General features: G+C 49.7%; 1 protein-coding gene across 3 annotated transcripts in view; it reads right to left on the bottom strand.

Annotated features, from left to right (window-relative positions):
* The window catches only part of fbn1 (fibrillin 1), a 251,586-nt gene that overhangs the window by 134,673 nt on the left and 90,323 nt on the right, over positions 1 to 26,590 (bottom strand). For all 3 annotated transcript variants that reach the window (XM_079825341.1, XM_079825340.1, XM_079825342.1), the window contains 4 exons: positions 4,307 to 4,459; positions 3,893 to 3,946; positions 2,749 to 2,874; positions 2,553 to 2,678 (listed from right to left, as the gene is read on the bottom strand). In XM_079825341.1, coding sequence (XP_079681467.1) covers positions 2,553 to 2,678; positions 2,749 to 2,874; positions 3,893 to 3,946; positions 4,307 to 4,459 — 459 coding nt within the window. The remainder of the gene's footprint in view (positions 1 to 2,552; positions 2,679 to 2,748; positions 2,875 to 3,892; positions 3,947 to 4,306; positions 4,460 to 26,590) is intronic.

Below are 26,590 nucleotides of genomic sequence, written 5' to 3'. Positions count from 1 at the left end.
ATGATGATGTATGAAGGATGTATGATGATGTATGAAGGATGTATGATGATGTATGAAGCATGTGTGATGTATGAAGCATGAATGATAATGTATGAAGCATGTATGATGATGTATGAAGCATGTATGATGATGTATGAAGCATGTGTGATGTATGAAGCATGTATGATGATGTATGAAGCATGTGTGATGATGTATGAAGCATGAATGATGATGTATGAAGGATGTATGATGATGTATGAAGCATGTGTGATGTATGAAGCATGAATGATAATGTATGAAGCATGTATGATGTATGATGATGTATGACGTATGATGATGTATGAAGCATGTATGATGATGATGTATGAAGCATGTATGACGATGTATGAAGCATGTATGACAATGTATGAAGCATGTATTATGATGTATGAAGCATGTATGACGATGTATGAAGCATGTATGATGATGTATGAAGCATGTGTGATGTATGAAGCATGAATGATAATGTATAAAGCATGTATGATGTATGATGATGTATGAAGCATGTATGATGATGATGTATGAAGCATGTATGACGATGTATGAAGCATGTATGATGTATGATGATGTATGAAGCATGTATGATGATGATGTATGAAGCATGTATGACGATGTATGAAGCATGTATGACAATGTATGAAGCATGTATGATGATGATGTATGAAGCATGTATGACGATGTATGAAGCATGTATGACAATGTATGAAGCATGTATTATGATGTATGAAGCATGTATGACGATGTATGAAGCATGTATGACGATGTATGATATGTATAAAGCATGTATGATGTATGAAGCATGTATGATGATGTATAAAACATGTATGACAATGTATGAAGCATGTATGGCAATGTATGAAGCATGTATGATGATGAAGCATGTATGATGATGTATGATATGTATGAAGCATGTATGATGATTTATGATATGTATGAAGCATGTATGATGATGTATGAAGCATGTATGATGATGTATGATGCATATATGAAACATGTATGATATGTATGAAACATGTATGATGATGTATGAAACATGCATGATGAGGTAAGAAGCATGTACGATTATGTATGAAGCGTGTATGAAAAATGTATGATGTATGAAGCATGTATGAAGATGTATGAAGCATGTATGATGTATGAAGCATGTATGATGATGTGTGAAGCATGTATGATGTATGGAGCATGTATGATGATGTATGAAACATGTAAGATGATGTATGAAGCATGTATGATGATGTATGAAACATGTATGATGATGTATGAAACATGTATGATGATGTATGATGCATATATGAAACATGTATGATGATGATGTATGAAACATGTATGATGATGTATGAAACATGTATGATGATGTATGAAGCATGTATGATGATGTATGAAGAATGTATGATTTTGTATGAAACATGTATGATGCATATATGAAACATGTATGATGATGTATGAAGCATGTATGAAACATGTATGAAACATGTATGATGCATATATGAAACATGTATGATGATGTATGAAGCATGTATGATGATGTATGAAACATGTATGATGATGTATGATGCATATATGAAACATGTATGATGATGTATGAAACATGTATGATGATGTATGAAACATGTATGATGATGTATGAAGCATGTATGATGATGTATGAAGCATGTATAATGATGTATGATGCATATATGAAACATGTATGATGATGTATGAAACATGTATGATGATGTATGAAGCATGTATGATGATATATGAAACATGTATGATGATGTATGAAGCACGTATGATGATATATGAAACATGTATGATGATGTATGAAACATGTATGATGCATATATGAAACATGTATGATGATGTATGAAGCATGTATGAAACATGTATGAAACATGTATGATGCATATATGAAACATGTATGATGATGTATGAAGCATGTATGATGATGTATGAAACATGTATGATGATGTATGATGCATATATGAAACATGTATGATGATGTATGAAACATGTATGATGATGTATGAAACATGTATGATGATGTATGAAGCATATATGATGATGTATGAAGAATGTATGATGATGTATGATGCATATATGAAACATGTATGATGATGTATGAAACATGTATGATGATGTATGAAGCATGTATGATGATGTATGAAGCATGTATAATGATGTATGATGCATATATGAAACATGTATGATGATGTATGAAACATGTATGATGATGTATGAAGCATGTATGATGATGTATGAAGCATGTATGATGATATATGAAACATGTATGATGATGTATGAAGCACGTATGATGATATATGAAACATGTATGATGATGTATGAAACATGTATGATGATGTATGAAGCACGTATGATGATGTATGAAGCATGTATGATGATGTATGAAGCATGTATGATGAATCAAACTGACCACTGTTTTCAGATGAAATGAGAGACTCTTCTGAAACCATGTGATATTCTGCTGTGTATCCTCAGCTGCTGTGTGTGTGTGTGTGTGATAGTGGGAGCTGTGTGTTTGTGGCGTGACTCACCGTCACACACCTCTGTCTCGGGATGGAAGGTGAAGCCCTTCGGGCAGTGACACGTGAAGCTGCCCGGCGTGTTTCTGCACAGGCCGTTCTCACACAGGTGTCTGTTCATCATGCACTCGTCCACGTCTGAAACACACACACACACAGCGGTGATGCAGAAGTCTGTGTGTGTCCCGATGTCTGCAGAGATACTGACCCACACAAGTCTTCCCGCTGATGTCCACCTCAAAGCCCTGATTACAGTCACACTTGTATGTTTGGAGCATGTTCTCGCACATGCCATTCTGGCAGATATCAGGATCCAGCGCACACTCGTTTATATCTGACTCAGAGAGAGAGAGACAATCATATATATTCATATAATTATCGAAATTATTATTATTTATGTAAATGACCTGGCCGTGTTCTTCACAGCTCACATGTACTGTATGCGTGTGTGTGTGTGTGTGTGTGTGTGTCAGTGTTGGGGGTAATGCATTACAAGTCACTTGAGTTACGTAATGATATTTTTCCAAGTAACTAGTAAAGTAAGGCATTAGTTTTCAAATTTACAACAAAATATCTGAGTTACTTTTTCACATTAATTTGACTGACAGCTCTCCTGTCCTCATGTTGAGAAAAATAAGTGCAGAGGCGTGTGTGTGTGTGTGTGTGTGTGTGTGTGAGAACATGATGATTATTGTAGTTCTAGACTAAATGTGAGCATTTATTCATCTCATTTGCACAATAAAGATTCTGTACTCCTCAAAATGAATAAAATCAGTCAAATGCAAAATCAGAATACTATGCAAACCTCCAATAATTAAACGTTAAATAAAACAATTATTTTTATGCATAATCTACCTTTATATTTAATTGACCAATGTCTTGCTGCTGACCTTTGATGATGAAAATTACTAGATTTTTTTGTTTTTATTGGTAAAACTTTTTTCTCCTGCGTCCTCTTCTCCATTATCCAGAGCTGCGCCCTCTAGTGTTCATGAGGGAATCTGCATCTTTACCTCAGCCTGGGGCGCATTATTTACATTATGGTATGAAGAGGTCTTTACCGCTGCACAAAAATATAACTTTATTGTTATTAAAAACAAAAAAAACTAAAACAAGCCCAGCCCAGGTGAGAAAAAGTAACGCAAAAGTGACGTAACGCATTACTTTTCTTAAAAAGTAACTCAATTAGTTACTTTTTAAGGGAGAAACAGAATATTGTAATGCATTGCTTTTCAAAGTAACTTTCCCCAACACTGGTGTGTGTGTGTGTGTGTGTGTGTGTGTGTGTGTGTGTGTGTGTGTGTGTGTGTGTGTGTGTGTGTGTGTGTGTGTGTGTGTGTGTGTGGCCGTACCTATGCCATTGGTCGCAGTTCCTAAGCCATGACTGCACAGGGCCGAAAACTCAGCTGGAACATAAACACACAATTTAACAATGTGCCTCCAGGCGCCAGAGAACTCTAAACACTGTGTGTGTGTGTGTGTGTGTGTGTGTGTGTGTGTGTGTGTGTGTGTGTGTGTGTGTGTGTGTGTGTGTGTGTGTAAGGCTCAAGTCACACGGGCTCCAATCTCAGACATGTGTTGAACTCTAAAGGAGCTGATGTCATCCATGATGTCATTGTTTCCTCTGTGAGCAGAGGTGAGGACTGATGAGTCAGAGCTGCTGCTGAGGACTGGAACGAGTGCAGAGTCACGCTAGATCTGTGTGTGTGTGTGTGTGTGTGTGTGTGTGTGTGTGTGTGTGTGTGTGTGTGTGTGTGTGTGTGTACCTGAGTTGAGCGGCGGGCACGGCTGGCACGGCTCTCCGAAGGCGTACTCCACGTTGGCACAGCAACATTGGGACTTGGTAAAGGTGTTGAAGAGCGGTCGCACACACTGTCCGCGTTTATACCCTCCGTAACACGTGCTGCGCATGTGTGTGTCTGCAAGAGAACAAAACCTTCCTCACACTCGCAGTCAACAAGAGCATCGAGGGACATGACACATGCTCGTGTCAACAACAACAACAACAACAACATGCCGTGATAAACAGCGATTGACTAAATGACTGCAGGACACGATTTCAGCAAATTCTTAAATAGCCCATAATATCCCCTGTTGTGTTCTGGCTTGACTAGAGTTGAGTGTTGATTATTTCCTCATATTCTCCATTTTTGCGGCTCCTCTTTTCCCAGTCTGTCAGTAACGCTCTGTTTAGTCTCTATGAAGCCCCGCCTTCTGAAATCACACTGTGCTCTGATTGGTCGGCTTGAGCAGTGTGTTGTGATTGGGAAATGTCCCGCCCCTTACCTTAACCGGCAGTTTCCTCCAGGGCTCTGAACCGGTTCAAGGAACGAAAACGAAAACCGGAAACGAACGAAATTTGAAGAGGAACAAAAACGAAAACAAAATCAAAATCAATTTGAATCGTTCTGAACAGAAACGTTAATTTGAAATGACCATTAACCGGTTAATAACGTTATTTTATCGTTCTTTTAATATTTTAATTTGGCAGTGATTAATCATGAATAGAGTAGTCCAGCATGTGATGTGACGGATCAAGCGTGAGTGAAATGTCATCTATGAATCTACCGGTAACACAAGTCAGTGTGAGCGCATTTACACGCCTCAAGTACATTTCTGTCCCCGCTGAGGTCATCAATGAAAGCGCAGGTATTGGAGGACATTCTTTTCATACGTTAAAATAAGCAGTTCGGACTTTAAGCTCAAATAGTCTGATTTAGGCTAGTTTATGGATTTTGTTTAAGCCTATCCAAGTAGGCTATAGCATCTATCAAACATTTGTCCTATAGTCTTTCAGATTGCCAATACAGGACAGGTCAATGTTTTCTATATAGACGGCTGATGCTTCGTATTAAATGGTATGTTATATTGCATTAAATGATCAAGCTTTATTAGCTGACTGAGTTTGATTATGGGATGCAGTGTTGCGCAGTGTTTGCTTTGAAATGACCAGTTGACGGTGCATTAAAAGAGCAATGGTTATCCAGTTTATTTATTCTTTATTCGGGCAATTTTTAAAACAAGTCGTGTTGAAAAAGTTATGTACAAATAATGTTATCACTCTTCTGAAAAGAATTAGGCATAAGAGCCACTTTAGATTGTCTAACGCTCCATTAAAACAGGTCCGCTGTTTATGCTTTGTAATTAATGCATGTATTTCTGTTGTGGTTTTAAAAAATGTATGAAATAAATATTCAAGTTTAATTATCATGCATTATATTATTATTGAGTGAAAAATAAGTCTTTATTTATACATATTTGTTTAAAGTATAGGCTAAATTAAAATAACGTTATTAACCGGTATTTTTTCAAATCAAACCGTTTTCGGAACAGTAATGTTTATTGAGGAACGCAAAAAAGGAAACGCTATAATATCGATTCTGCTCGGAGTGAACCATTGATATTTTTTTCATTTTTAAGCCCTGATTTCAACACACGACTAACTAACTCAACCAGGCCCCGCCCCTTTATTCTGCGAATGAATTATTATAATGAGGAATATTGTGACGTGTCGGTTCCCGGAGGAAACTCAAAATGGAGGCGTTTCAGGAGCTTAGAAACACTGAGAGAGAAGAGCAGGAGCAGCACACACTGAAGGGTCAGAGTCACACACTGAAGGGTCAGAGTCACACACTGAAGGGTCAGAGTCACACACTGAAGGGTCAGAGTCACACACTGAAGGGTCAGAGTCACACACTGAAGGGTCAGAGTCACACACTGAAGGGTCAGAGTCACACACTGAAGGGTCAGAGTCACACACTGAAGGGTCAGAATCACACACTGAAGGGTAAGAGTCACACACTGAAGGGTCAGCAGCACACACTGAAGGGTCAGAGTCACACACTGAAGGGTCAGAGTCACACACTGAAGGGTCAGCGTCACACACTGAAGGGTCAGAGTCACACACTGAAGGGTCAGAGTCACACACTGAAGGGTCAGAGTCACACACTGAAGGGTCAGAGTCACACACTGAAGGGTCAGCAGCACACACTGAAGGGTCAGCGTCACACACTGAAGGGTCAGAGTCACACACTGAAGGGTCAGAGTCACACACTGAAGGGTCAGAGTCACACACTGAAGGGTCAGCGTCACACACTGAAGGGTCAGAGTCACACACTGAAGGGTCAGAGTCACACACTGAAGGGTCAGAGTCACACACTGAAGGGTCAGCAGCACACACTGAAGGGTCAGCGTCACACACTGAAGGGTCAGAGTCACACACTGAAGGGTCAGAGTCACACACTGAAGGGTCAGAGTCACACACTGAAGGGTCAGAGTCACACACTGAAGGGTCAGAGTCACACACTGAAGGGTCAGAGTCACACACTGAAGGGTCAGAGTCACACACTGAAGGGTCAGCAGCACACACTGAAGGGTCAGCGTCACACACTGAAGGGTCAGAGTCACACACTGAAGGGTCAGAGTCACACACTGAAGGGTCAGAGTCACACACTGAAGGGTCAGCGTCACACACTGAAGGGTCAGCAGCACACACTGAAGGGTCAGCGTCACACACTGAAGGGTCAGAGTCACACACTGAAGGGTCAGCGTCACACACTGAAGGGTCAGAGTCACACACTGAAGGGTCAGAGTCACACACTGAAGGGTCAGAGTCACACACTGAAGGGTCAGAGTCACACACTGAAGGGTCAGAGTCACACACTGAAGGGTCAGCAGCACACACTGAAGGGTCAGAGTCACACACTGAAGGGTCAGAGTCACACACTGAAGGGTCAGAGTCACACACTGAAGGGTCAGCAGCACACACTGAAGGGTCAGAGTCACACACTGAAGGGTCAGAGTCACACACTGAAGGGTCAGCGTCACACACTGAAGGGTCAGAGTCACACACTGAAGGGTCAGCGTCACACACTGAAGGGTCAGAGTCACACACTGAAGGGTCAGAGTCACACACTGAAGGGTCAGAGTCACACACTGAAGGGTCAGCGTCACACACTGAAGGGTCAGCGTCACACACTGAAGGGTCAGCAGCACACACTGAAGGGTCAGCAGCACACACTGAAGGGTCAGAGTCACACACTGAAGGGTCAGCAGCACACACTGAAGGGTCAGCAGCACACACTGAAGGGTCAGCAGCACACACTGAAGGGTCAGCAGCACACACTGAAGGGTCAGCAGCACACACTGAAGGGTCAGCAGCACACACTGAAGGGTCAGAGTCACACACTGAAGGGTCAGCAGCACACACTGAAGGGTCAGAGTCACACACTGAAGGGTCAGAGTCACACACTGAAGGGTCAGAGTCACACACTGAAGGGTCAGCAGCACACACTGAAGGGTCAGCAGCACACACTGAAGGGTCAGAATCACACACTGAAGGGTCAGCAGCACACACTGAAGGGTCAGCAGCACACACTGAAGGGTCAGAGTCACACACTGAAGGGTCAGCAGCACACACTGAAGGGTCAGAGTCACACACTGAAGGGTCAGAGTCACACACTGAAGGGTCAGAGTCACACACTGAAGGGTCAGCAGCACACACTGAAGGGTCAGCAGCACACACTGAAGGGTCAGAATCACACACTGAAGGGTCAGCAGCACACACTGAAGGGTCAGAATCACACACTGAAGGGTCAGAGTCACACACTGAAGGGTCAGAGTCACACACTGAAGGGTCAGAGTCACACACTGAAGGGTCAGAGTCACACACTGAAGGGTCAGCAGCACACACTGAAGGGTCAGAGTCACACACTGAAGGGTCAGAGTCACACACTGAAGGGTCAGAATCACACACTGAAGGGTCAGAGTCACACACTGAAGGGTCAGAATCTTACACTGAAGGGTCAGAGTCACACACTGAAGGGTCAGCGTCACACACTGAAGGGTCAGCGTCACACACTGAAGGGTAAGAGTCACACACTGAAGGGTCAGAGTCACACACTGAAGGGTCAGAGTCACACACTGAAGGGTCAGAGTCACACACTGAAGGGTCAGCGTCACACACTGAAGGGTCAGAGTCACACACTGAAGGGTCAGAGTCACACACTGAAGGGTCAGCAGCACACACTGAAGGGTCAGAGTCACACACTGAAGGGTCAGAGTCACACACTGAAGGGTCAGCAGCACACACTGAAGGGTCAGAGTCACACACTGAAGGGTCAGAGTCACACACTGAAGGGTCAGAGTCACACACTGAAGGGTCAGCAGCACACACTGAAGGGTCAGAGTCACACACTGAAGGGTCAGCAGCACACACTGAAGGGTCAGAGTCACACACTGAAGGGTCAGAGTCACACACTGAAGGGTCAGAGTCACACACTGAAGGGTCAGCAGCACACACTGAAGGGTCAGCAGCACACACTGAAGGGTCAGAGTCACACACTGAAGGGTCAGAGTCACACACTGAAGGGTCAGCAGCACACACTGAAGGGTCAGAGTCACACACTGAAGGGTCAGAGTCACACACTGAAGGGTCAGAGTCACACACTGAAGGGTCGGCAGCACACACTGAAGGGTCAGAGTCACACACTGAAGGGTCAGAGTCACACACTGAAGGGTCAGCGTCACACACTGAAGGGTCAGCGTCACACACTGAAGGGTCAGCAGCACACACTGAAGGGTCAGAGTCACACACTGAAGGGTCAGCGTCACACACTGAAGGGTCAGAGTCACACACTGAAGGGTCAGCAGCACACACTGAAGGGTCAGAGTCACACACTGAAGGGTCAGCGTCACACACTGAAGGGTCAGCAGCACACACTGAAGGGTCAGAGTCACACACTGAAGGGTCAGAGTCACACACTGAAGGGTCAGAGTCACACACTGAAGGGTCAGCGTCACACACTGAAGGGTAAGAGTCACACACTGAAGGGTCAGCAGCACACACTGAAGGGTCAGAGTCACACACTGAAGGGTCAGCGTCACACACTGAAGGGTCAGCAGCACACACTGAAGGGTCAGAGTCACACACTGAAGGGTCAGAGTCACACACTGAGGGTCAGCAGCACACACTGAGGGTCAGCGTCACACACTGAAGGGTCAGTGTCACACACTGAAGGGTCAGCAGCACACACTGAAGGGTCAGAGTCACACACTGAAGGGTCAGAATCACACACTGAAGGGTCAGAGTCACACACTGAAGGGTCAGAGTCACACACTGAAGGGTCAGCAGCACACACTGAAGGGTCAGAGTCACACACTGAAGGGTCAGAGTCACACACTGAAGGGTCAGAGTCACACACTGAAGGGTCAGAGTCACACACTGAAGGGTCAGAATCGCACTGAAGGGTCAACAGCACACACTGAAGGGTCAGAATCGCACTGAAGGGTCAGCAGCACACACTGAAGGGTCAGAATCGCACACTGAAGGGTCATCGTCACACACTGAAGGGCCAGAATCGCACTGAAGGGTCAGCGTCACACACTGAAGGGTCAGAATCGCACACTGAAGGGTCAACGTCACACACTGAAGGGTCAGAATCACACACTGAAGGGTCAGAGTCACACACTGAAGGGTCAGCAGCACACACTGAAGGGTCAGAATCACACACTGAAGGGTCAGCAGCACACACTGAAGGGTCAGAATCACACACTGAAGGGTCAGAATCACACACTGAAGGGTCAGCAGCACACACTGAAGGGTCAGAATCGAACTGAAGGGTCATCGTCACACACTGATGGGTCAGAAACGCACTGAAGGGTCAGAATCGCACTGAAGGGTCAGAATCACACACTGAAGGGTCAGCATCACACACTGAAGGGTCAGAATCACACACTGAAGGGTCAGCAGCACACACTGAAGGGTCAGAATCACACACTGAAGGGTCAGCAGCACACACTGAAGGGTCAGAATCGCACTGAAGGGTCAGCATCACACACTGAAGGGTCAGCGTCACACACTGAAGGGTCAGAATCGCACTGAAGGGTCAACAGCACACACTGAAGGGTCAGAATCGCACTGAAGGGTCAGCAGCACACACTGAAGGGTCAGAATCGCACTGAAGGGTCAACAGCACACACTGAAGGGTCAGAGTCACACACTGAAGGGTCATCGTCACACACTGAAGGGTCAGAATCGCACTGAAGGGTCAGCGTCACACACTGAAGGGTCAGAATCGCACACTGAAGGGTCAGAGTCACACACTGAAGGGTCAGAGTCACACACTGAAGGGTCAGCAGCACACACTGAAGGGTCAGAGTCACACACTGAAGGGTCAGAGTCACACACTGAAGGGTCAGAGTCACACACTGAAGGGTCAGAGTCACACACTGAAGGGTCAGCAGCACACACTGAAGGGTCAGAGTCACACACTGAAGGGTCAGCAGCACACACTGAAGGGTCAGAGTCACACACTGAAGGGTCAGAGTCACACACTGAAGGGTCAGCAGCACACACTGAAGGGTCAGAGTCACACACTGAAGGGTCAGAGTCACACACTGAAGGGTCAGAGTCACACACTGAAGGGTCAGCAGCACACACTGAAGGGTCAGAGTCACACACTGAAGGGTCAGAGTCACACACTGAAGGGTCAGCGTCACACACTGAAGGGTCAGCGTCACACACTGAAGGGTCAGCGTCACACACTGAAGGGTCAGCAGCACACACTGAAGGGTCAGAGTCACACACTGAAGGGTCAGCGTCACACACTGAAGGGTCAGAGTCACACACTGAAGGGTCAGCAGCACACACTGAAGGGTCAGAGTCACACACTGAAGGGTCAGCGTCACACACTGAAGGGTCAGCAGCACACACTGAAGGGTCAGAGTCACACACTGAAGGGTCAGAGTCACACACTGAAGGGTCAGAGTCACACACTGAAGGGTCAGCGTCACACACTGAAGGGTAAGAGTCACACACTGAAGGGTCAGCAGCACACACTGAAGGGTCAGAGTCACACACTGAAGGGTCAGCGTCACACACTGAAGGGTCAGCAGCACACACTGAAGGGTCAGAGTCACACACTGAAGGGTCAGAGTCACACACTGAGGGTCAGCAGCACACACTGAGGGTCAGCGTCACACACTGAAGGGTCAGTGTCACACACTGAAGGGTCAGCAGCACACACTGAAGGGTCAGAGTCACACACTGAAGGGTCAGAATCACACACTGAAGGGTCAGAGTCACACACTGAAGGGTCAGAGTCACACACTGAAGGGTCAGCAGCACACACTGAAGGGTCAGAGTCACACACTGAAGGGTCAGAGTCACACACTGAAGGGTCAGAGTCACACACTGAAGGGTCAGAGTCACACACTGAAGGGTCAGAATCGCACTGAAGGGTCAACAGCACACACTGAAGGGTCAGAATCGCACTGAAGGGTCAGCAGCACACACTGAAGGGTCAGAATCGCACACTGAAGGGTCATCGTCACACACTGAAGGGTCAGAATCGCACTGAAGGGTCAGCGTCACACACTGAAGGGTCAGAATCGCACACTGAAGGGTCAACGTCACACACTGAAGGGTCAGAATCACACACTGAAGGGTCAGAGTCACACACTGAAGGGTCAGCAGCACACACTGAAGGGTCAGAATCACACACTGAAGGGTCAGCAGCACACACTGAAGGGTCAGAATCACACACTGAAGGGTCAGCAGCACACACTGAAGGGTCAGAATCGAACTGAAGGGTCATCGTCACACACTGAAGGGTCAGAATCGCACTGAAGGGTCAGAATCACACACTGAAGGGTCAGCATCACACACTGAAGGGTCAGAATCACACACTGAAGGGTCAGCAGCACACACTGAAGGGTCAGAATCACACACTGAAGGGTCAGCAGCACACACTGAAGGGTCAGAATCGCACTGAAGGGTCAGCATCACACACTGAAGGGTCAGCGTCACACACTGAAGGGTCAGAATCGCACTGAAGGGTCAACAGCACACACTGAAGGGTCAGAGTCACACACTGAAGGGTCATCGTCACACACTGAAGGGTCAGAATCGCACTGAAGGGTCAGCGTCACACACTGAAGGGTCAGAATCGCACACTGAAGGGTCATCGTCACACACTGAAGGGTCAGAATCGCACTGAAGGGTCAGAATCACACACTGAAGGGTCAGAGTCACACACTGAAGGGTAAGAGTCACACACTGAAGGGTCAGAGTCACACACTGAAGGGTCAGCAGCACACACTGAAGTGTCAGAATCACACACTGAAGGGTCAGCAGCACACACTGAAGGGTCAGAATCACACACTGAAGGGTCAGCAGCACACACTGAAAGGGTCAGAATCGAACTGAAGGGTCATCGTCACACACTGATGGGTCAGAAACGCACTGAAGGGTCAGAATCGCACTGAAGGGTCAGAATCACACACTGAAGGGTCAGCATCACACACTGAAGGGTCAGAATCACACACTGAAGGGTCAGCAGCACACACTGAAGGGTCAGAATCACACACTGAAGGGTCAGCAGCACACACTGAAGGGTCAGAATCGCACTGAAGGGTCAGAGTCACACACTGAAGGGTCAGAGTCACACACTGAAGGGTCAGAGTCACACACTGAAGGGTCAGCAGCACACACTGAAGGGTCAGCGTCACACACTGAAGGGTCAGCAGCACACACTGAAGGGTCAGCGTCACACACTGAAGGGTCAGAGTCACACACTGAAGGGTCAGCGTCACACACTGAAGGGTCAGAGTCACACACTGAAGGGTCAGAGTCACACACTGAAGGGTCAGAGTCACACACTGAAGGGTCAGAGTCACAAACTGAAGGGTCAGAGTCACACACTGAAGGGTCAGCAGCACACACTGAAGGGTCAGAGTCACACACTGAAGGGTCAGAGTCACACACTGAAGGGTCAGAGTCACACACTGAAGGGTCAGCAGCACACACTGAAGGGTCAGAGTCACACACTGAAGGGTCAGAGTCACACACTGAAGGGTCAGCGTCACACACTGAAGGGTCAGAGTCACACACTGAAGGGTCAGCGTCACACACTGAAGGGTCAGAGTCACACACTGAAGGGTCAGAGTCACACACTGAAGGGTCAGAGTCACACACTGAAGGGTCAGCGTCACACACTGAAGGGTCAGCGTCACACACTGAAGGGTCAGCAGCACACACTGAAGGGTCAGCAGCACACACTGAAGGGTCAGAGTCACACACTGAAGGGTCAGCAGCACACACTGAAGGGTCAGAGTAACACACTGAAGGGTCAGCAGCACACACTGAAGGGTCAGCAGCACACACTGAAGGGTCAGCAGCACACACTGAAGGGTCAGAGTCACACACTGAAGGGTCAGCAGCACACACTGAAGGGTCAGAGTCACACACTGAAGGGTCAGAGTCACACACTGAAGGGTCAGAGTCACACACTGAAGGGTCAGCAGCACACACTGAAGGGTCAGCAGCACACACTGAAGGGTCAGAATCACACACTGAAGGGTCAGCAGCACACACTGAAGGGTCAGAATCACACACTGAAGGGTCAGCAGCACACACTGAAGGGTCAGAGTCACACACTGAAGGGTCAGCAGCACACACTGAAGGGTCAGAATCACACACTGAAGGGTCAGAGTCACACACTGAAGGGTCAGAATCTTACACTGAAGGGTCAGAGTCACACACTGAAGGGTCAGCGTCACACACTGAAGGGTCAGCGTCACACACTGAAGGGTAAGAGTCACACACTGAAGGGTCAGCGTCACACACTGAAGGGTCAGAGTCACACACTGAAGGGTCAGAGTCACACACTGAAGGGTCAGAGTCACACACTGAAGGGTCAGAGTCACACACTGAAGGGTCAGAGTCACACACTGAAGGGTCAGCGTCACACACTGAAGGGTAAGAGTCACACACTGAAGGGTCAGAGTCACACACTGAAGGGTCAGAGTCACACACTGAAGGGTCAGAGTCACACACTGAAGGGTCAGAGTCACACACTGAAGGGTCAGCGTCACACACTGAAGGGTAAGAGTCACACACTGAAGGGTCAGAGTCACACACTGAAGGGTCAGCGTCACACACTGAAGGGTCAGAGTCACACACTGAAGGGTCAGAGTCACACACTGAAGGGTCAGCGTCACACACTGAAGGGTCAGAGTCACACACTGAAGGGTCAGAGTCACACACTGAAGGGTCAGAGTCACACACTGAAGGGTCAGCGTCACACACTGAAGGGTCAGAGTCACACACTGAAGGGTCAGCAGCACACACTGAAGGGTCAGAATCACACACTGAAGGGTCAGAGTCACACACTGAAGGGTCAGAGTCACACACTGAAGGGTCAGCAGCACACACTGAAGGGTCAGAGTCACACACTGAAGGGTCAGAGTCACACACTGAAGGGTCAGAGTCACACACTGAAGGGTCAGAGTCACACACTGAAGGGTCAGAGTCACACACTGAAGGGTCAGCAGCACACACTGAAGGGTCAGAGTCACACACTGAAGGGTCAGAGTCACACACTGAAGGGTCAGAGTCACACACTGAAGGGTCAGAGTCACACACTGAAGGGTCAGAGTCACACACTGAAGGGTCAGCAGCACACACTGAAGGGTCAGAGTCACACACTGAAGGGTCAGAGTCACACACTGAAGGGTCAGAATCACACACTGAAGGGTCAGAGTCACACACTGAAGGGTCAGAATCTTACACTGAAGGGTCAGAGTCACACACTGAAGGGTCAGCGTCACACACTGAAGGGTCAGCGTCACACACTGAAGGGTAAGAGTCACACACTGAAGGGTCAGAGTCACACACTGAAGGGTCAGAGTCACACACTGAAGGGTCAGAGTCACACACTGAAGGGTCAGCGTCACACACTGAAGGGTCAGAGTCACACACTGAAGGGTCAGAGTCACACACTGAAGGGTCAGCAGCACACACTGAAGGGTCAGAGTCACACACTGAAGGGTCAGAGTCACACACTGAAGGGTCAGCAGCACACACTGAAGGGTCAGAGTCACACACTGAAGGGTCAGAGTCACACACTGAAGGGTCAGAGTCACACACTGAAGGGTCAGCAGCACACACTGAAGGGTCAGAGTCACACACTGAAGGGTCAGCAGCACACACTGAAGGGTCAGAGTCACACACTGAAGGGTCAGAGTCACACACTGAAGGGTCAGAGTCACACACTGAAGGGTCAGCAGCACACACTGAAGGGTCAGAGTCACACACTGAAGGGTCAGCAGCACACACTGAAGGGTCAGAGTCACACACTGAAGGGTCAGAGTCACACACTGAAGGGTCAGCAGCACACACTGAAGGGTCAGAGTCACACACTGAAGGGTCAGAGTCACACACTGAAGGGTCAGAGTCACACACTGAAGGGTCGGCAGCACACACTGAAGGGTCAGAGTCACACACTGAAGGGTCAGAGTCACACACTGAAGGGTCAGCGTCACACACTGAAGGGTCAGCGTCACACACTGAAGGGTCAGCGTCACACACTGAAGGGTCAGCAGCACACACTGAAGGGTCAGAGTCACACACTGAAGGGTCAGCGTCACACACTGAAGGGTCAGAGTCACACACTGAAGGGTCAGCAGCACACACTGAAGGGTCAGAGTCACACACTGAAGGGTCAGCGTCACACACTGAAGGGTCAGCAGCACACACTGAAGGGTCAGAGTCACACACTGAAGGGTCAGAGTCACACACTGAAGGGTCAGAGTCACACACTGAAGGGTCAGCGTCACACACTGAAGGGTAAGAGTCACACACTGAAGGGTCAGCAGCACACACTGAAGGGTCAGAGTCACACACTGAAGGGTCAGCGTCACACACTGAAGGGTCAGCAGCACACACTGAAGGGTCAGAGTCACACACTGAAGGGTCAGAGTCACACACTGAGGGTCAGCAGCACACACTGAGGGTCAGCGTCACACACTGAAGGGTCAGTGTCACACACTGAAGGGTCAGCAGCACACACTGAAGGGTCAGAGTCACACACTGAAGGGTCAGAATCACACACTGAAGGGTCAGAGTCACACACTGAAGGGTCAGAGTCACACACTGAAGGGTCAGCAGCACACACTGAAGGGTCAGAGTCACACACTGAAGGGTCAGAGTCACACACTGAAGGGTCAGAGTCACACACTGAAGGGTCAGAGTCACACACTGAAGGGTCAGAATCGCACTGAAGGGTCAACAGCACACACTGAAGGGTCAGAATCGCACTGAAGGGTCAGCAGCACACACTGAAGGGTCAGAATCGCACACTGAAGGGTCATCGTCACACACTGAAGGGCCAGAATCGCACACTGAAGGGTCAGAATCGCACTGAAGGGTCAACAGCACACACTGAAGGGTCAGAATCGCACTGAAGGGTCAGCAGCACACACTGAAGGGTCAGAATCACACTGAAGGGTCAGCAGCACACACTGAAGGGTCAGAATCACACTGAAGGGTCAGCAGCACACACTGAAGGGTCAGAATCACACTGAAGGGTCAGCAGCACACACTGAAGGGTCAGAATCACACTGAAGGGTCAGCAGCACACACTGAAGGGTCAGAATCGCACACTGAAGGGTCATCGTCACACACTGAAGGGTCAGAGTCACACACTGAAGGGTCAGAATCGCACTGAAGGGTCAACAGCACACACTGAAGGGTCAGAATCGCACTGAAGGGTCAGAGTCACACACTGAAGGGTCAGAATCGCACACTGAAGGGTCATCGTCACACACTGAAGGGCCAGAATCGCACTGAAGGGTCAGCGTCACACACTGAAGGGTCAGAATCGCACACTGAAGGGTCAACGTCACACACTGAAGGGTCAGAATCACACACTGAAGGGTCAGAGTCACACACTGAAGGGTCAGCAGCACACACTGAAGGGTCAGAATCACACACTGAAGGGTCAGAATCACACACTGAAGGGTCAGCAGCACACACTGAAGGGTCAGCAGCACACACTGAAGGGTCAGAATCACACACTGAAGGGTCAGAGTCACACACTGAAGGGTCAGCAGCACACACTGAAGGGTCAGAATCACACACTGAAGGGTCAGAATCACACACTGAAGGGTCAGCAGCACACACTGAAGGGTCAGCAGCACACACTGAAGGGTCAGAATCACACACTGAAGGGTCAGAATCACACACTGAAGGGTCAGCAGCACACACTGAAGGGTCAGAATCGAACTGAAGGGTCATCGTCACACACTGATGGGTCAGAAACGCACTGAAGGGTCAGAATCGCACTGAAGGGTCAGAATCACACACTGAAGGGTCAGCATCACACACTGAAGGGTCAGAATCACACACTGAAGGGTCAGCAGCACACACTGAAGGGTCAGAATCACACACTGAAGGGTCAGCAGCACACACTGAAGGGTCAGAATCGCACTGAAGGGTCAGCATCACACACTGAAGGGTCAGCGTCACACACTGAAGGGTCAGAATCGCACTGAAGGGTCAACAGCACACACTGAAGGGTCAGAATCGCACTGAAGGGTCAGCAGCACACACTGAAGGGTCAGAATCGCACTGAAGGGTCAACAGCACACACTGAAGGGTCAGAGTCACACACTGAAGGGTCATCGTCACACACTGAAGGGTCAGAATCGCACTGAAGGGTCAGCGTCACACACTGAAGGGTCAGAATCGCACACTGAAGGGTCAGAGTCACACACTGAAGGGTCAGAGTCACACACTGAAGGGTCAGCAGCACACACTGAAGGGTCAGAGTCACACACTGAAGGGTCAGCAGCACACACTGAAGGGTCAGAGTCACACACTGAAGGGTCAGAGTCACACACTGAAGGGTCAGAGTCACACACTGAAGGGTCAGCAGCACACACTGAAGGGTCAGAGTCACACACTGAAGGGTCAGCAGCACACACTGAAGGGTCAGAGTCACACACTGAAGGGTCAGAGTCACACACTGAAGGGTCAGCAGCACACACTGAAGGGTCAGAGTCACACACTGAAGGGTCAGAGTCACACACTGAAGGGTCAGAGTCACACACTGAAGGGTCAGCAGCACACACTGAAGGGTCAGAGTCACACACTGAAGGGTCAGAGTCACACACTGAAGGGTCAGCGTCACACACTGAAGGGTCAGCGTCACACACTGAAGGGTCAGCGTCACACACTGAAGGGTCAGCAGCACACACTGAAGGGTCAGAGTCACACACTGAAGGGTCAGCGTCACACACTGAAGGGTCAGAGTCACACACTGAAGGGTCAGCAGCACACACTGAAGGGTCAGAGTCACACACTGAAGGGTCAGCGTCACACACTGAAGGGTCAGCAGCACACACTGAAGGGTCAGAGTCACACACTGAAGGGTCAGAGTCACACACTGAAGGGTCAGAGTCACACACTGAAGGGTCAGCGTCACACACTGAAGGGTAAGAGTCACACACTGAAGGGTCAGCAGCACACACTGAAGGGTCAGAGTCACACACTGAAGGGTCAGCGTCACACACTGAAGGGTCAGCAGCACACACTGAAGGGTCAGAGTCACACACTGAAGGGTCAGAGTCACACACTGAGGGTCAGCAGCACACACTGAGGGTCAGCGTCACACACTGAAGGGTCAGTGTCACACACTGAAGGGTCAGCAGCACACACTGAAGGGTCAGAGTCACACACTGAAGGGTCAGAATCACACACTGAAGGGTCAGAGTCACACACTGAAGGGTCAGAGTCACACACTGAAGGGTCAGCAGCACACACTGAAGGGTCAGAGTCACACACTGAAGGGTCAGAGTCACACACTGAAGGGTCAGAGTCACACACTGAAGGGTCAGAGTCACACACTGAAGGGTCAGAATCGCACTGAAGGGTCAACAGCACACACTGAAGGGTCAGAATCGCACTGAAGGGTCAGCAGCACACACTGAAGGGTCAGAATCGCACACTGAAGGGTCATCGTCACACACTGAAGGGTCAGAATCGCACTGAAGGGTCAGCGTCACACACTGAAGGGTCAGAATCGCACACTGAAGGGTCAACGTCACACACTGAAGGGTCAGAATCACACACTGAAGGGTCAGAGTCACACACTGAAGGGTCAGCAGCACACACTGAAGGGTCAGAATCACACACTGAAGGGTCAGCAGCACACACTGAAGGGTCAGAATCACACACTGAAGGGTCAGCAGCACACACTGAAGGGTCAGAATCGAACTGAAGGGTCATCGTCACACACTGAAGGGTCAGAATCGCACTGAAGGGTCAGAATCACACACTGAAGGGTCAGCATCACACACTGAAGGGTCAGAATCACACACTGAAGGGTCAGCAGCACACACTGAAGGGTCAGAATCACACACTGAAGGGTCAGCAGCACACACTGAAGGGTCAGAATCGCACTGAAGGGTCAGCATCACACACTGAAGGGTCAGCGTCACACACTGAAGGGTCAGAATCGCACTGAAGGGTCAACAGCACACACTGAAGGGTCAGAGTCACACACTGAAGGGTCATCGTCACACACTGAAGGGTCAGAATCGCACTGAAGGGTCAGCGTCACACACTGAAGGGTCAGAATCGCACACTGAAGGGTCATCGTCACACACTGAAGGGTCAGAATCGCACTGAAGGGTCAGAATCACACACTGAAGGGTCAGAGTCACACACTGAAGGGTAAGAGTCACACACTGAAGGGTCAGAGTCACACACTGAAGGGTCAGCAGCACACACTGAAGTGTCAGAATCACACACTGAAGGGTCAGCAGCACACACTGAAGGGTCAGAATCACACACTGAAGGGTCAGCAGCACACACTGAAAGGGTCAGAATCGAACTGAAGGGTCATCGTCACACACTGATGGGTCAGAAACGCACTGAAGGGTCAGAATCGCACTGAAGGGTCAGAATCACACACTGAAGGGTCAGCATCACACACTGAAGGGTCAGAATCACACACTGAAGGGTCAGCAGCACACACTGAAGGGTCAGAATCACACACTGAAGGGTCAGCAGCACACACTGAAGGGTCAGAATCGCACTGAAGGGTCAGCATCACACACTGAAGGGTCAGCGTCACACACTGAAGGGTCAGCACCACACACTGAGGGTCAGCGTCACACACTGAAGGGTCAGCGTCACACACTGAAGGGTCAGAATCACACACTGAAGGGTCAGAGTCACACACTGAAGGGTCAGAGTCACACACTGAAGGGTCAGAGTCACACACTGAAGGGTCAGAATCACACTGAAGGGTCAGCGTCACACACTGAAGGGTCAGAATCGCACTGAAGGGTCAGCAGCACACACTGAAGGGTCAGCGTCACACACTGAAGGGTCAGAGTCACACACTGAAGGGTCAGAGTCACACACTGAAGGGTCAGAATCACACTGAAGGGTCAGCGTCACACACTGAAGGGTCAGAATCGCACTGAAGGGTCAGCAGCACACACTGAAGGGTCAGCGTCACACACTGAAGGGTCAGCGTCACACACTGAAGGGTCAGCGTCACACACTGAAGGGTCAGAGTCACACACTGAAGGGTCAGAATCACACACTGAAGGGTCAGAATCACACACTGAAGGGTCAGAGTCACACACTGAAGGGTCAGAATCACACACTGAAGGGTCAGAGTCACACACTGAAGGGTCAGAGTCACACACTGAAGGGTCAGCGTCACACACTGAAGGATCAGAGTCACACACTGAAGGGTCAGAGTCACACACTGAAGGGTCAGAGTCACACACTGAAGGGTCAGAGTCACACACTGAAGGGTCAGAGTCACACACTGAAGGGTCAGAGTCACACACTGAAGGGTCAGAGTCACACACTGAAGGGTCAGAATCGCACTGAAGGGTCAACAGCACACACTGAAGGGTCAGAATCGCACTGAAGGGTCAACAGCACACACTGAAGGGTCAAAATCGCACTGAAGGGTCAACAGCACACACTGAAGGGTCAGAATCGCACTGAAGGGTCAACAGCACACACTGAAGGGTCAGAATCGCACTGAAGGGTCAACAGCACACACTGAAGGGTCAGAATCGCACTGAAGGGTCAACAGCACACACTGAAGGGTCAGAATCGCACTGAAGGGTCAACAGCACACACTGAAGGGTCAGAATCGCACTGAAGGGTCAGAATCACACACTGTAGGGTCAGAGTCACACACTGAAGGGTCAGCAGCACACACTGAAGGGTCAGAATCACACACTGAAGGGTCAGCAGCACACACTGAAGGGTCAGAATCACACACTGAAGGGTCAGAATCACACACTGAAGGGTCAGAGTCACACACTGAAGGGTCAGCATCACACACTGAAGGGTCAGCGTCACACACTGAAGGGTCAGCAGCACACACTGAAGGGTCAGAATCGAACTGAAGGGTCATCGTCACACACTGATGGGTCAGAAACGCACTGAAGGGTCAGAATCGCACTGAAGGGTCAGAATCACACACTGAAGGGTCAGCATCACACACTGAAGGGTCAGAATCACACACTGAAGGGTCAGCAGCACACACTGAAGGGTCAGAATCACACACTGAAGGGTCAGCAGCACACACTGAAGGGTCAGAATCACACTGAAGGGTCAGCATCACACACTGAAGGGTCAGCGTCACACACTGAAGGGTCAGCACCACACACTGAAGGGTCAGCGTCACACACTGAAGGGTCAGCGTCACACACTGAAGGGTCAGAGTCACACACTGAAGGGTCAGCAGCACACACTGAAGGGTCAGCACCACACACTGAAGGGTCAGAGTCACACACTGAAGGGTCAGCAGCACACACTGAAGGGTCAGCAGCACACACTGAAGGGTCAGAGTCACACACTGAAGGGTCAGCACCACACACTGAGGGTCAGCGTCACACACTGAAGGGTCAGCGTCACACACTGAAGGGTCAGCACCACACACTGAAGGGTCAGCACCACACACTGAGGGTCAGCGTCACACACTGAAGGGTCAGCACCACACACTGAAGGGTCAGAGTCACACACTGAAGGGTCAGCACCACACACTGAAGGGTCAGCACCACACACTGAGGGTCAGCGTCACACACTGAAGGGTCAGCACCACACACTGAAGGGTCAGAGTCACACACTGAAGGGTCAGCACCACACACTGAAGGGTCAGCACCACACACTGAGGGTCAGCGTCACACACTGAAGGGTCAGCGTCACACACTGAAGGGTCAGCAGCACACACTGAGGGTCAGCGTCACACACTGAAGGGTCAGCAGCACACACTGAAGGGTCAGCGTCACACACTGAAGGGTCAGCGTCACACACTGAAGGGTCAGCGTCACACACTGAAGGGTCAGAAACGCACTGAAGGGTCAGCGTCACACACTGAAGGGTCAGAAACGCACTGAAGGGTCAGCATCACACACTGAAGGGTCAGAATCGCACTGAAGGGTCAGCAGCACACACTGAAGGGTCATCGTCACACACTGAAGGGTCAGAAACGCACTGAAGGGTCAGCATCACACACTGAAGGGTCAGAATCGCACTGAAGGGTCAGAATCGCACTGAAGGGTCAGCAGCACACACTGAAGGGTCATCGTCACACACTGAAGGGTCAGAAACGCACTGAAGGGTCAGAATCGCACTGAAGGGTCAGAATCGCACTGAAGGGTCAGAATCACACACTGAAGGGTCAACGTCACACACTGAAGGGTCAGAATCGCACTGAAGGGTCAGAATCGCACTGAAGGGTCAGAATCACACACTGAAGGGTCAGCATCACACACTGAGGGGTCAATGGCACACACTGAAGGGTCAGAATCGCACTGAAGAGTCAGCGTCACACACTGAAGGGTCAGAATCGCACTGAAGGGTCAGCATCACACACTGAAGGGTCAGAATCACACACTGAAGGGTCAGCATCACACACTGAGGGGTCAATGGCACACACTGAAGGGTCAGAATCGCACTGAAGGGTCAGCGTCACACACTGAAGGGTCAGAATCGCACTGAAGGGTCAGCATCACACACTGAAGGGTCAGAATCACACACTGAAGGGTCAGCAGCACACACTGAAGGGTCAGAATCGCACTTAAGGGTCAGCGTCACACAGAAGGGTCAGAATCACACACTGAAGGGTCAGAATCGCACTGAAGAGTCAGCAGCACACACTGAAGGGTCAGCGTCACACACTGAAGGGTCAGAATCGCACTTAAGGGTCAGCGTCACACAGAAGGGTCAGAATCACACACTGAAGGGTCAGAATCGCACTGAAGAGTCAGAATCACACACTGAAGGGTCAGCATCACACACTGAGGGTCAGCGTCACACACTGAAGGGTCAGCGTCACACACTGAAGGGTCAGAGTCACACACTGAAGGATCAGCGTCACACACTGAAGGGTCAGAGTCACACACTGAAGGGTCAGCGTCACACACTGAAGGGTCAGAGTCACACACTGAAGGGTCAGAGTCACACACTGAAGGATCAGCGTCACACACTGAAGGGTCAGAGTCACACACTGAAGGGTCAGCGTCACACACTGAAGGGTCAGAGTCACACACTGAAGGGTCAGCGTCACACACTGAAGGGTCAGCGTCACACACTGAGGGTCAGCAGCACACACTGAAGGGTCAGAGTCACACACTGAAGGGTCAGCGTCACACACTGAAGGGTCAGAGTCACACACTGAAGGGTCAGAGTCACACACTGAAGGGTCAGCAGCACACACTGAAGGGTCAGAGTCACACACTGAAGGGTCAGAGTCACACACTGAAGGGTCAGAGTCACACACTGAACGGTCAGCAGCACACACTGAAGGGTCAGAGTCACACACTGAAGGGTCAGAGTCACACACTGAAGGGTCAGCAGCACACACTGAAGGGTCAGAGTCAAACACTGAAGGGTCAGAGTCACACACTGAAGGGTCAGCAGCACACACTGAAGGGTCAGAGTCACACACTGAAGGGTCAGCAGCACACACTGAAGGGTCAGAATCACACACTGAAGGGTCAGCAGCACACACTGAAGGGTCAGAGTCACACACTGAAGGGTCAGAGTCACACACTGAAGGGTCAGCAGCACACACTGAAGGGTCAGAGTCACACACTGAAGGGTCAGAATCACACTGAAGGGTCAGCAGCACAAACTGAAGGTCAGCAGCACAAACTGAAGGGTCAGCGTCACACACTGAAGGGTCAGCAGCACACACTGAAGGTCAGCAGCACAAACTGAAGGGTCAGCGTCACACACTGAAGGGTCAGCAGCACACACTGAAGGGTCAGAGTAACACACTGAAGGTCAGCAGCACACACTGAAGGGTCAGCAGCACAAACTGAAGGGTCAGCAGCACACACTGAAGGGTCAGCAGCACACACTGAAGGGTCAGAGTCACACACTGAAGGGTCAGCAGCACACACTGAAGGGTCAGAGTCACACACTGAAGGGTCAGCGTCACACACTGAAGGGTCAGCAGCACACACTGAAGGGTCAGCAGCACACACTGAAGGGTCAGCGTCACACACTGAAGGGTCAGAGTCACACACTGAAGGGTCAGCGTCACACACTGAAGGGTCAGAGTCACACACTGAAGGGTCAGCGTCACACACTGAAGGGTCAGCGTCACACACTGAAGGGTCAGCAGCACACACTGAAGGGTCAGAGTCACACACTGAAGGGTCAGAGTCACACACTGAATGGTCAGCGTCACACACTGAAGGGTCAGCGTCACACACTGAAGGGTCAGCAGCACACACTGAAGGGTCAGCAGCACACACTGAAGGGTCAGAGTCACACACTGAATGGTCAGCGTCACACACTGAAGGGTCAGCGTCACACACTGAAGGGTCAGCGTCACACACTGAAGGGTCAGCAGCACACACTGAAGGGTCAGCAGCACACACTGAAGGGTCAGAGTCACACACTGAAGGGTCAGCGTCACACACTGAAGGGTCAGCAGCACACACTGAAGGGTCAGCAGCACACACTGAAGGGTCAGAGTCACACACTGAAGGGTCAGCGTCACACACTGAAGGGTCAGAGTCACACACTGAAGGGTCAGCGTCACACACTGAAGGGTCAGAGTCACACACTGAAGGGTCAGAGTCACACACTGAAGGGTCAGCGTCACACACTGAAGGGTCAGCGTCACACACTGAAGGGTCAGCGTCACACACTGAAGGGTCAGAGTCACACACTGAAGGGTCAGAGTCACACACTGAAGGGTCAGAGTCACACACTGAAGGGTCAGAGTCACACACTGAACGGTCAGAGTCACACACTGAAGGGTCAGAGTCACACACTGAAGGGTCAGAATCGCACTGAAGGGTCAACAGCACACACTGAAGGGTCAGAATCGCACTGAAGGGTCAGCGTCACACACTGAAGGGTCAGAATCGCACTGAAGGGTCAGCGTCACACACTGAAGGGTCAGAATCGCACACTGAAGGGTCATCGTCACACACTGAAGGGTCAGCGTCACACACTGAAGGGTCAGAGTCACACACTGAAGGGTCAGCGTCACACACTGAAGGGTCAGCGTCACACACTGAAGGGTCAGCGTCACACACTGAAGGGTCAGAGTCACACACTGAAGGGTCAGAGTCACACACTGAAGGGTCAGAGTCACACACTGAAGGGTCAGAGTCACACACTGAACGGTCAGAGTCACACACTGAAGGGTCAGAGTCACACACTGAAGGGTCAGAATCGCACTGAAGGGTCAACAGCACACACTGAAGGGTCAGAATCGCACTGAAGGGTCAGCGTCACACACTGAAGGGTCAGAATCGCACTGAAGGGTCAGCGTCACACACTGAAGGGTCAGAATCGCACACTGAAGGGTCATCGTCACACACTGAAGGGTCAGAATCGCACTGAAGGGTCAGAATCACACACTGAAGGGTCAGAGTCACACACTGAAGGGTCAGCAGCACACACTGAAGGGTCAGAATCACACACTGAAGGGTCAGAGTCACACACTGAAGGGTCAGAATCACACACTGAAGGGTCAGCAGCACACACTGAAGGGTCAGAATCACACACTGAAGGGTCAGCAGCACACACTGAAGGGTCAGAATCGAACTGAAGGGTCATCGTCACACACTGATGGGTCAGAAACGCACTGAAGGGTCAGAATCGCACTGAAGGGTCAGAATCACACACTGAAGGGTCAGCATCACACACTGAAGGGTCAGAATCACACACTCAAGGGTCAGCAGCACACACTGAAGGGTCAGAATCACAC

Source organism: Gobio gobio (assembly GCF_949357685.1).
Source record: "Gobio gobio genome assembly, chromosome: 9".
In the NCBI taxonomy this organism is placed as follows: Eukaryota; Metazoa; Chordata; class Actinopteri; order Cypriniformes; family Gobionidae; genus Gobio; species Gobio gobio.
This window is presented reverse-complemented; position numbering and strand designations above follow the sequence as displayed.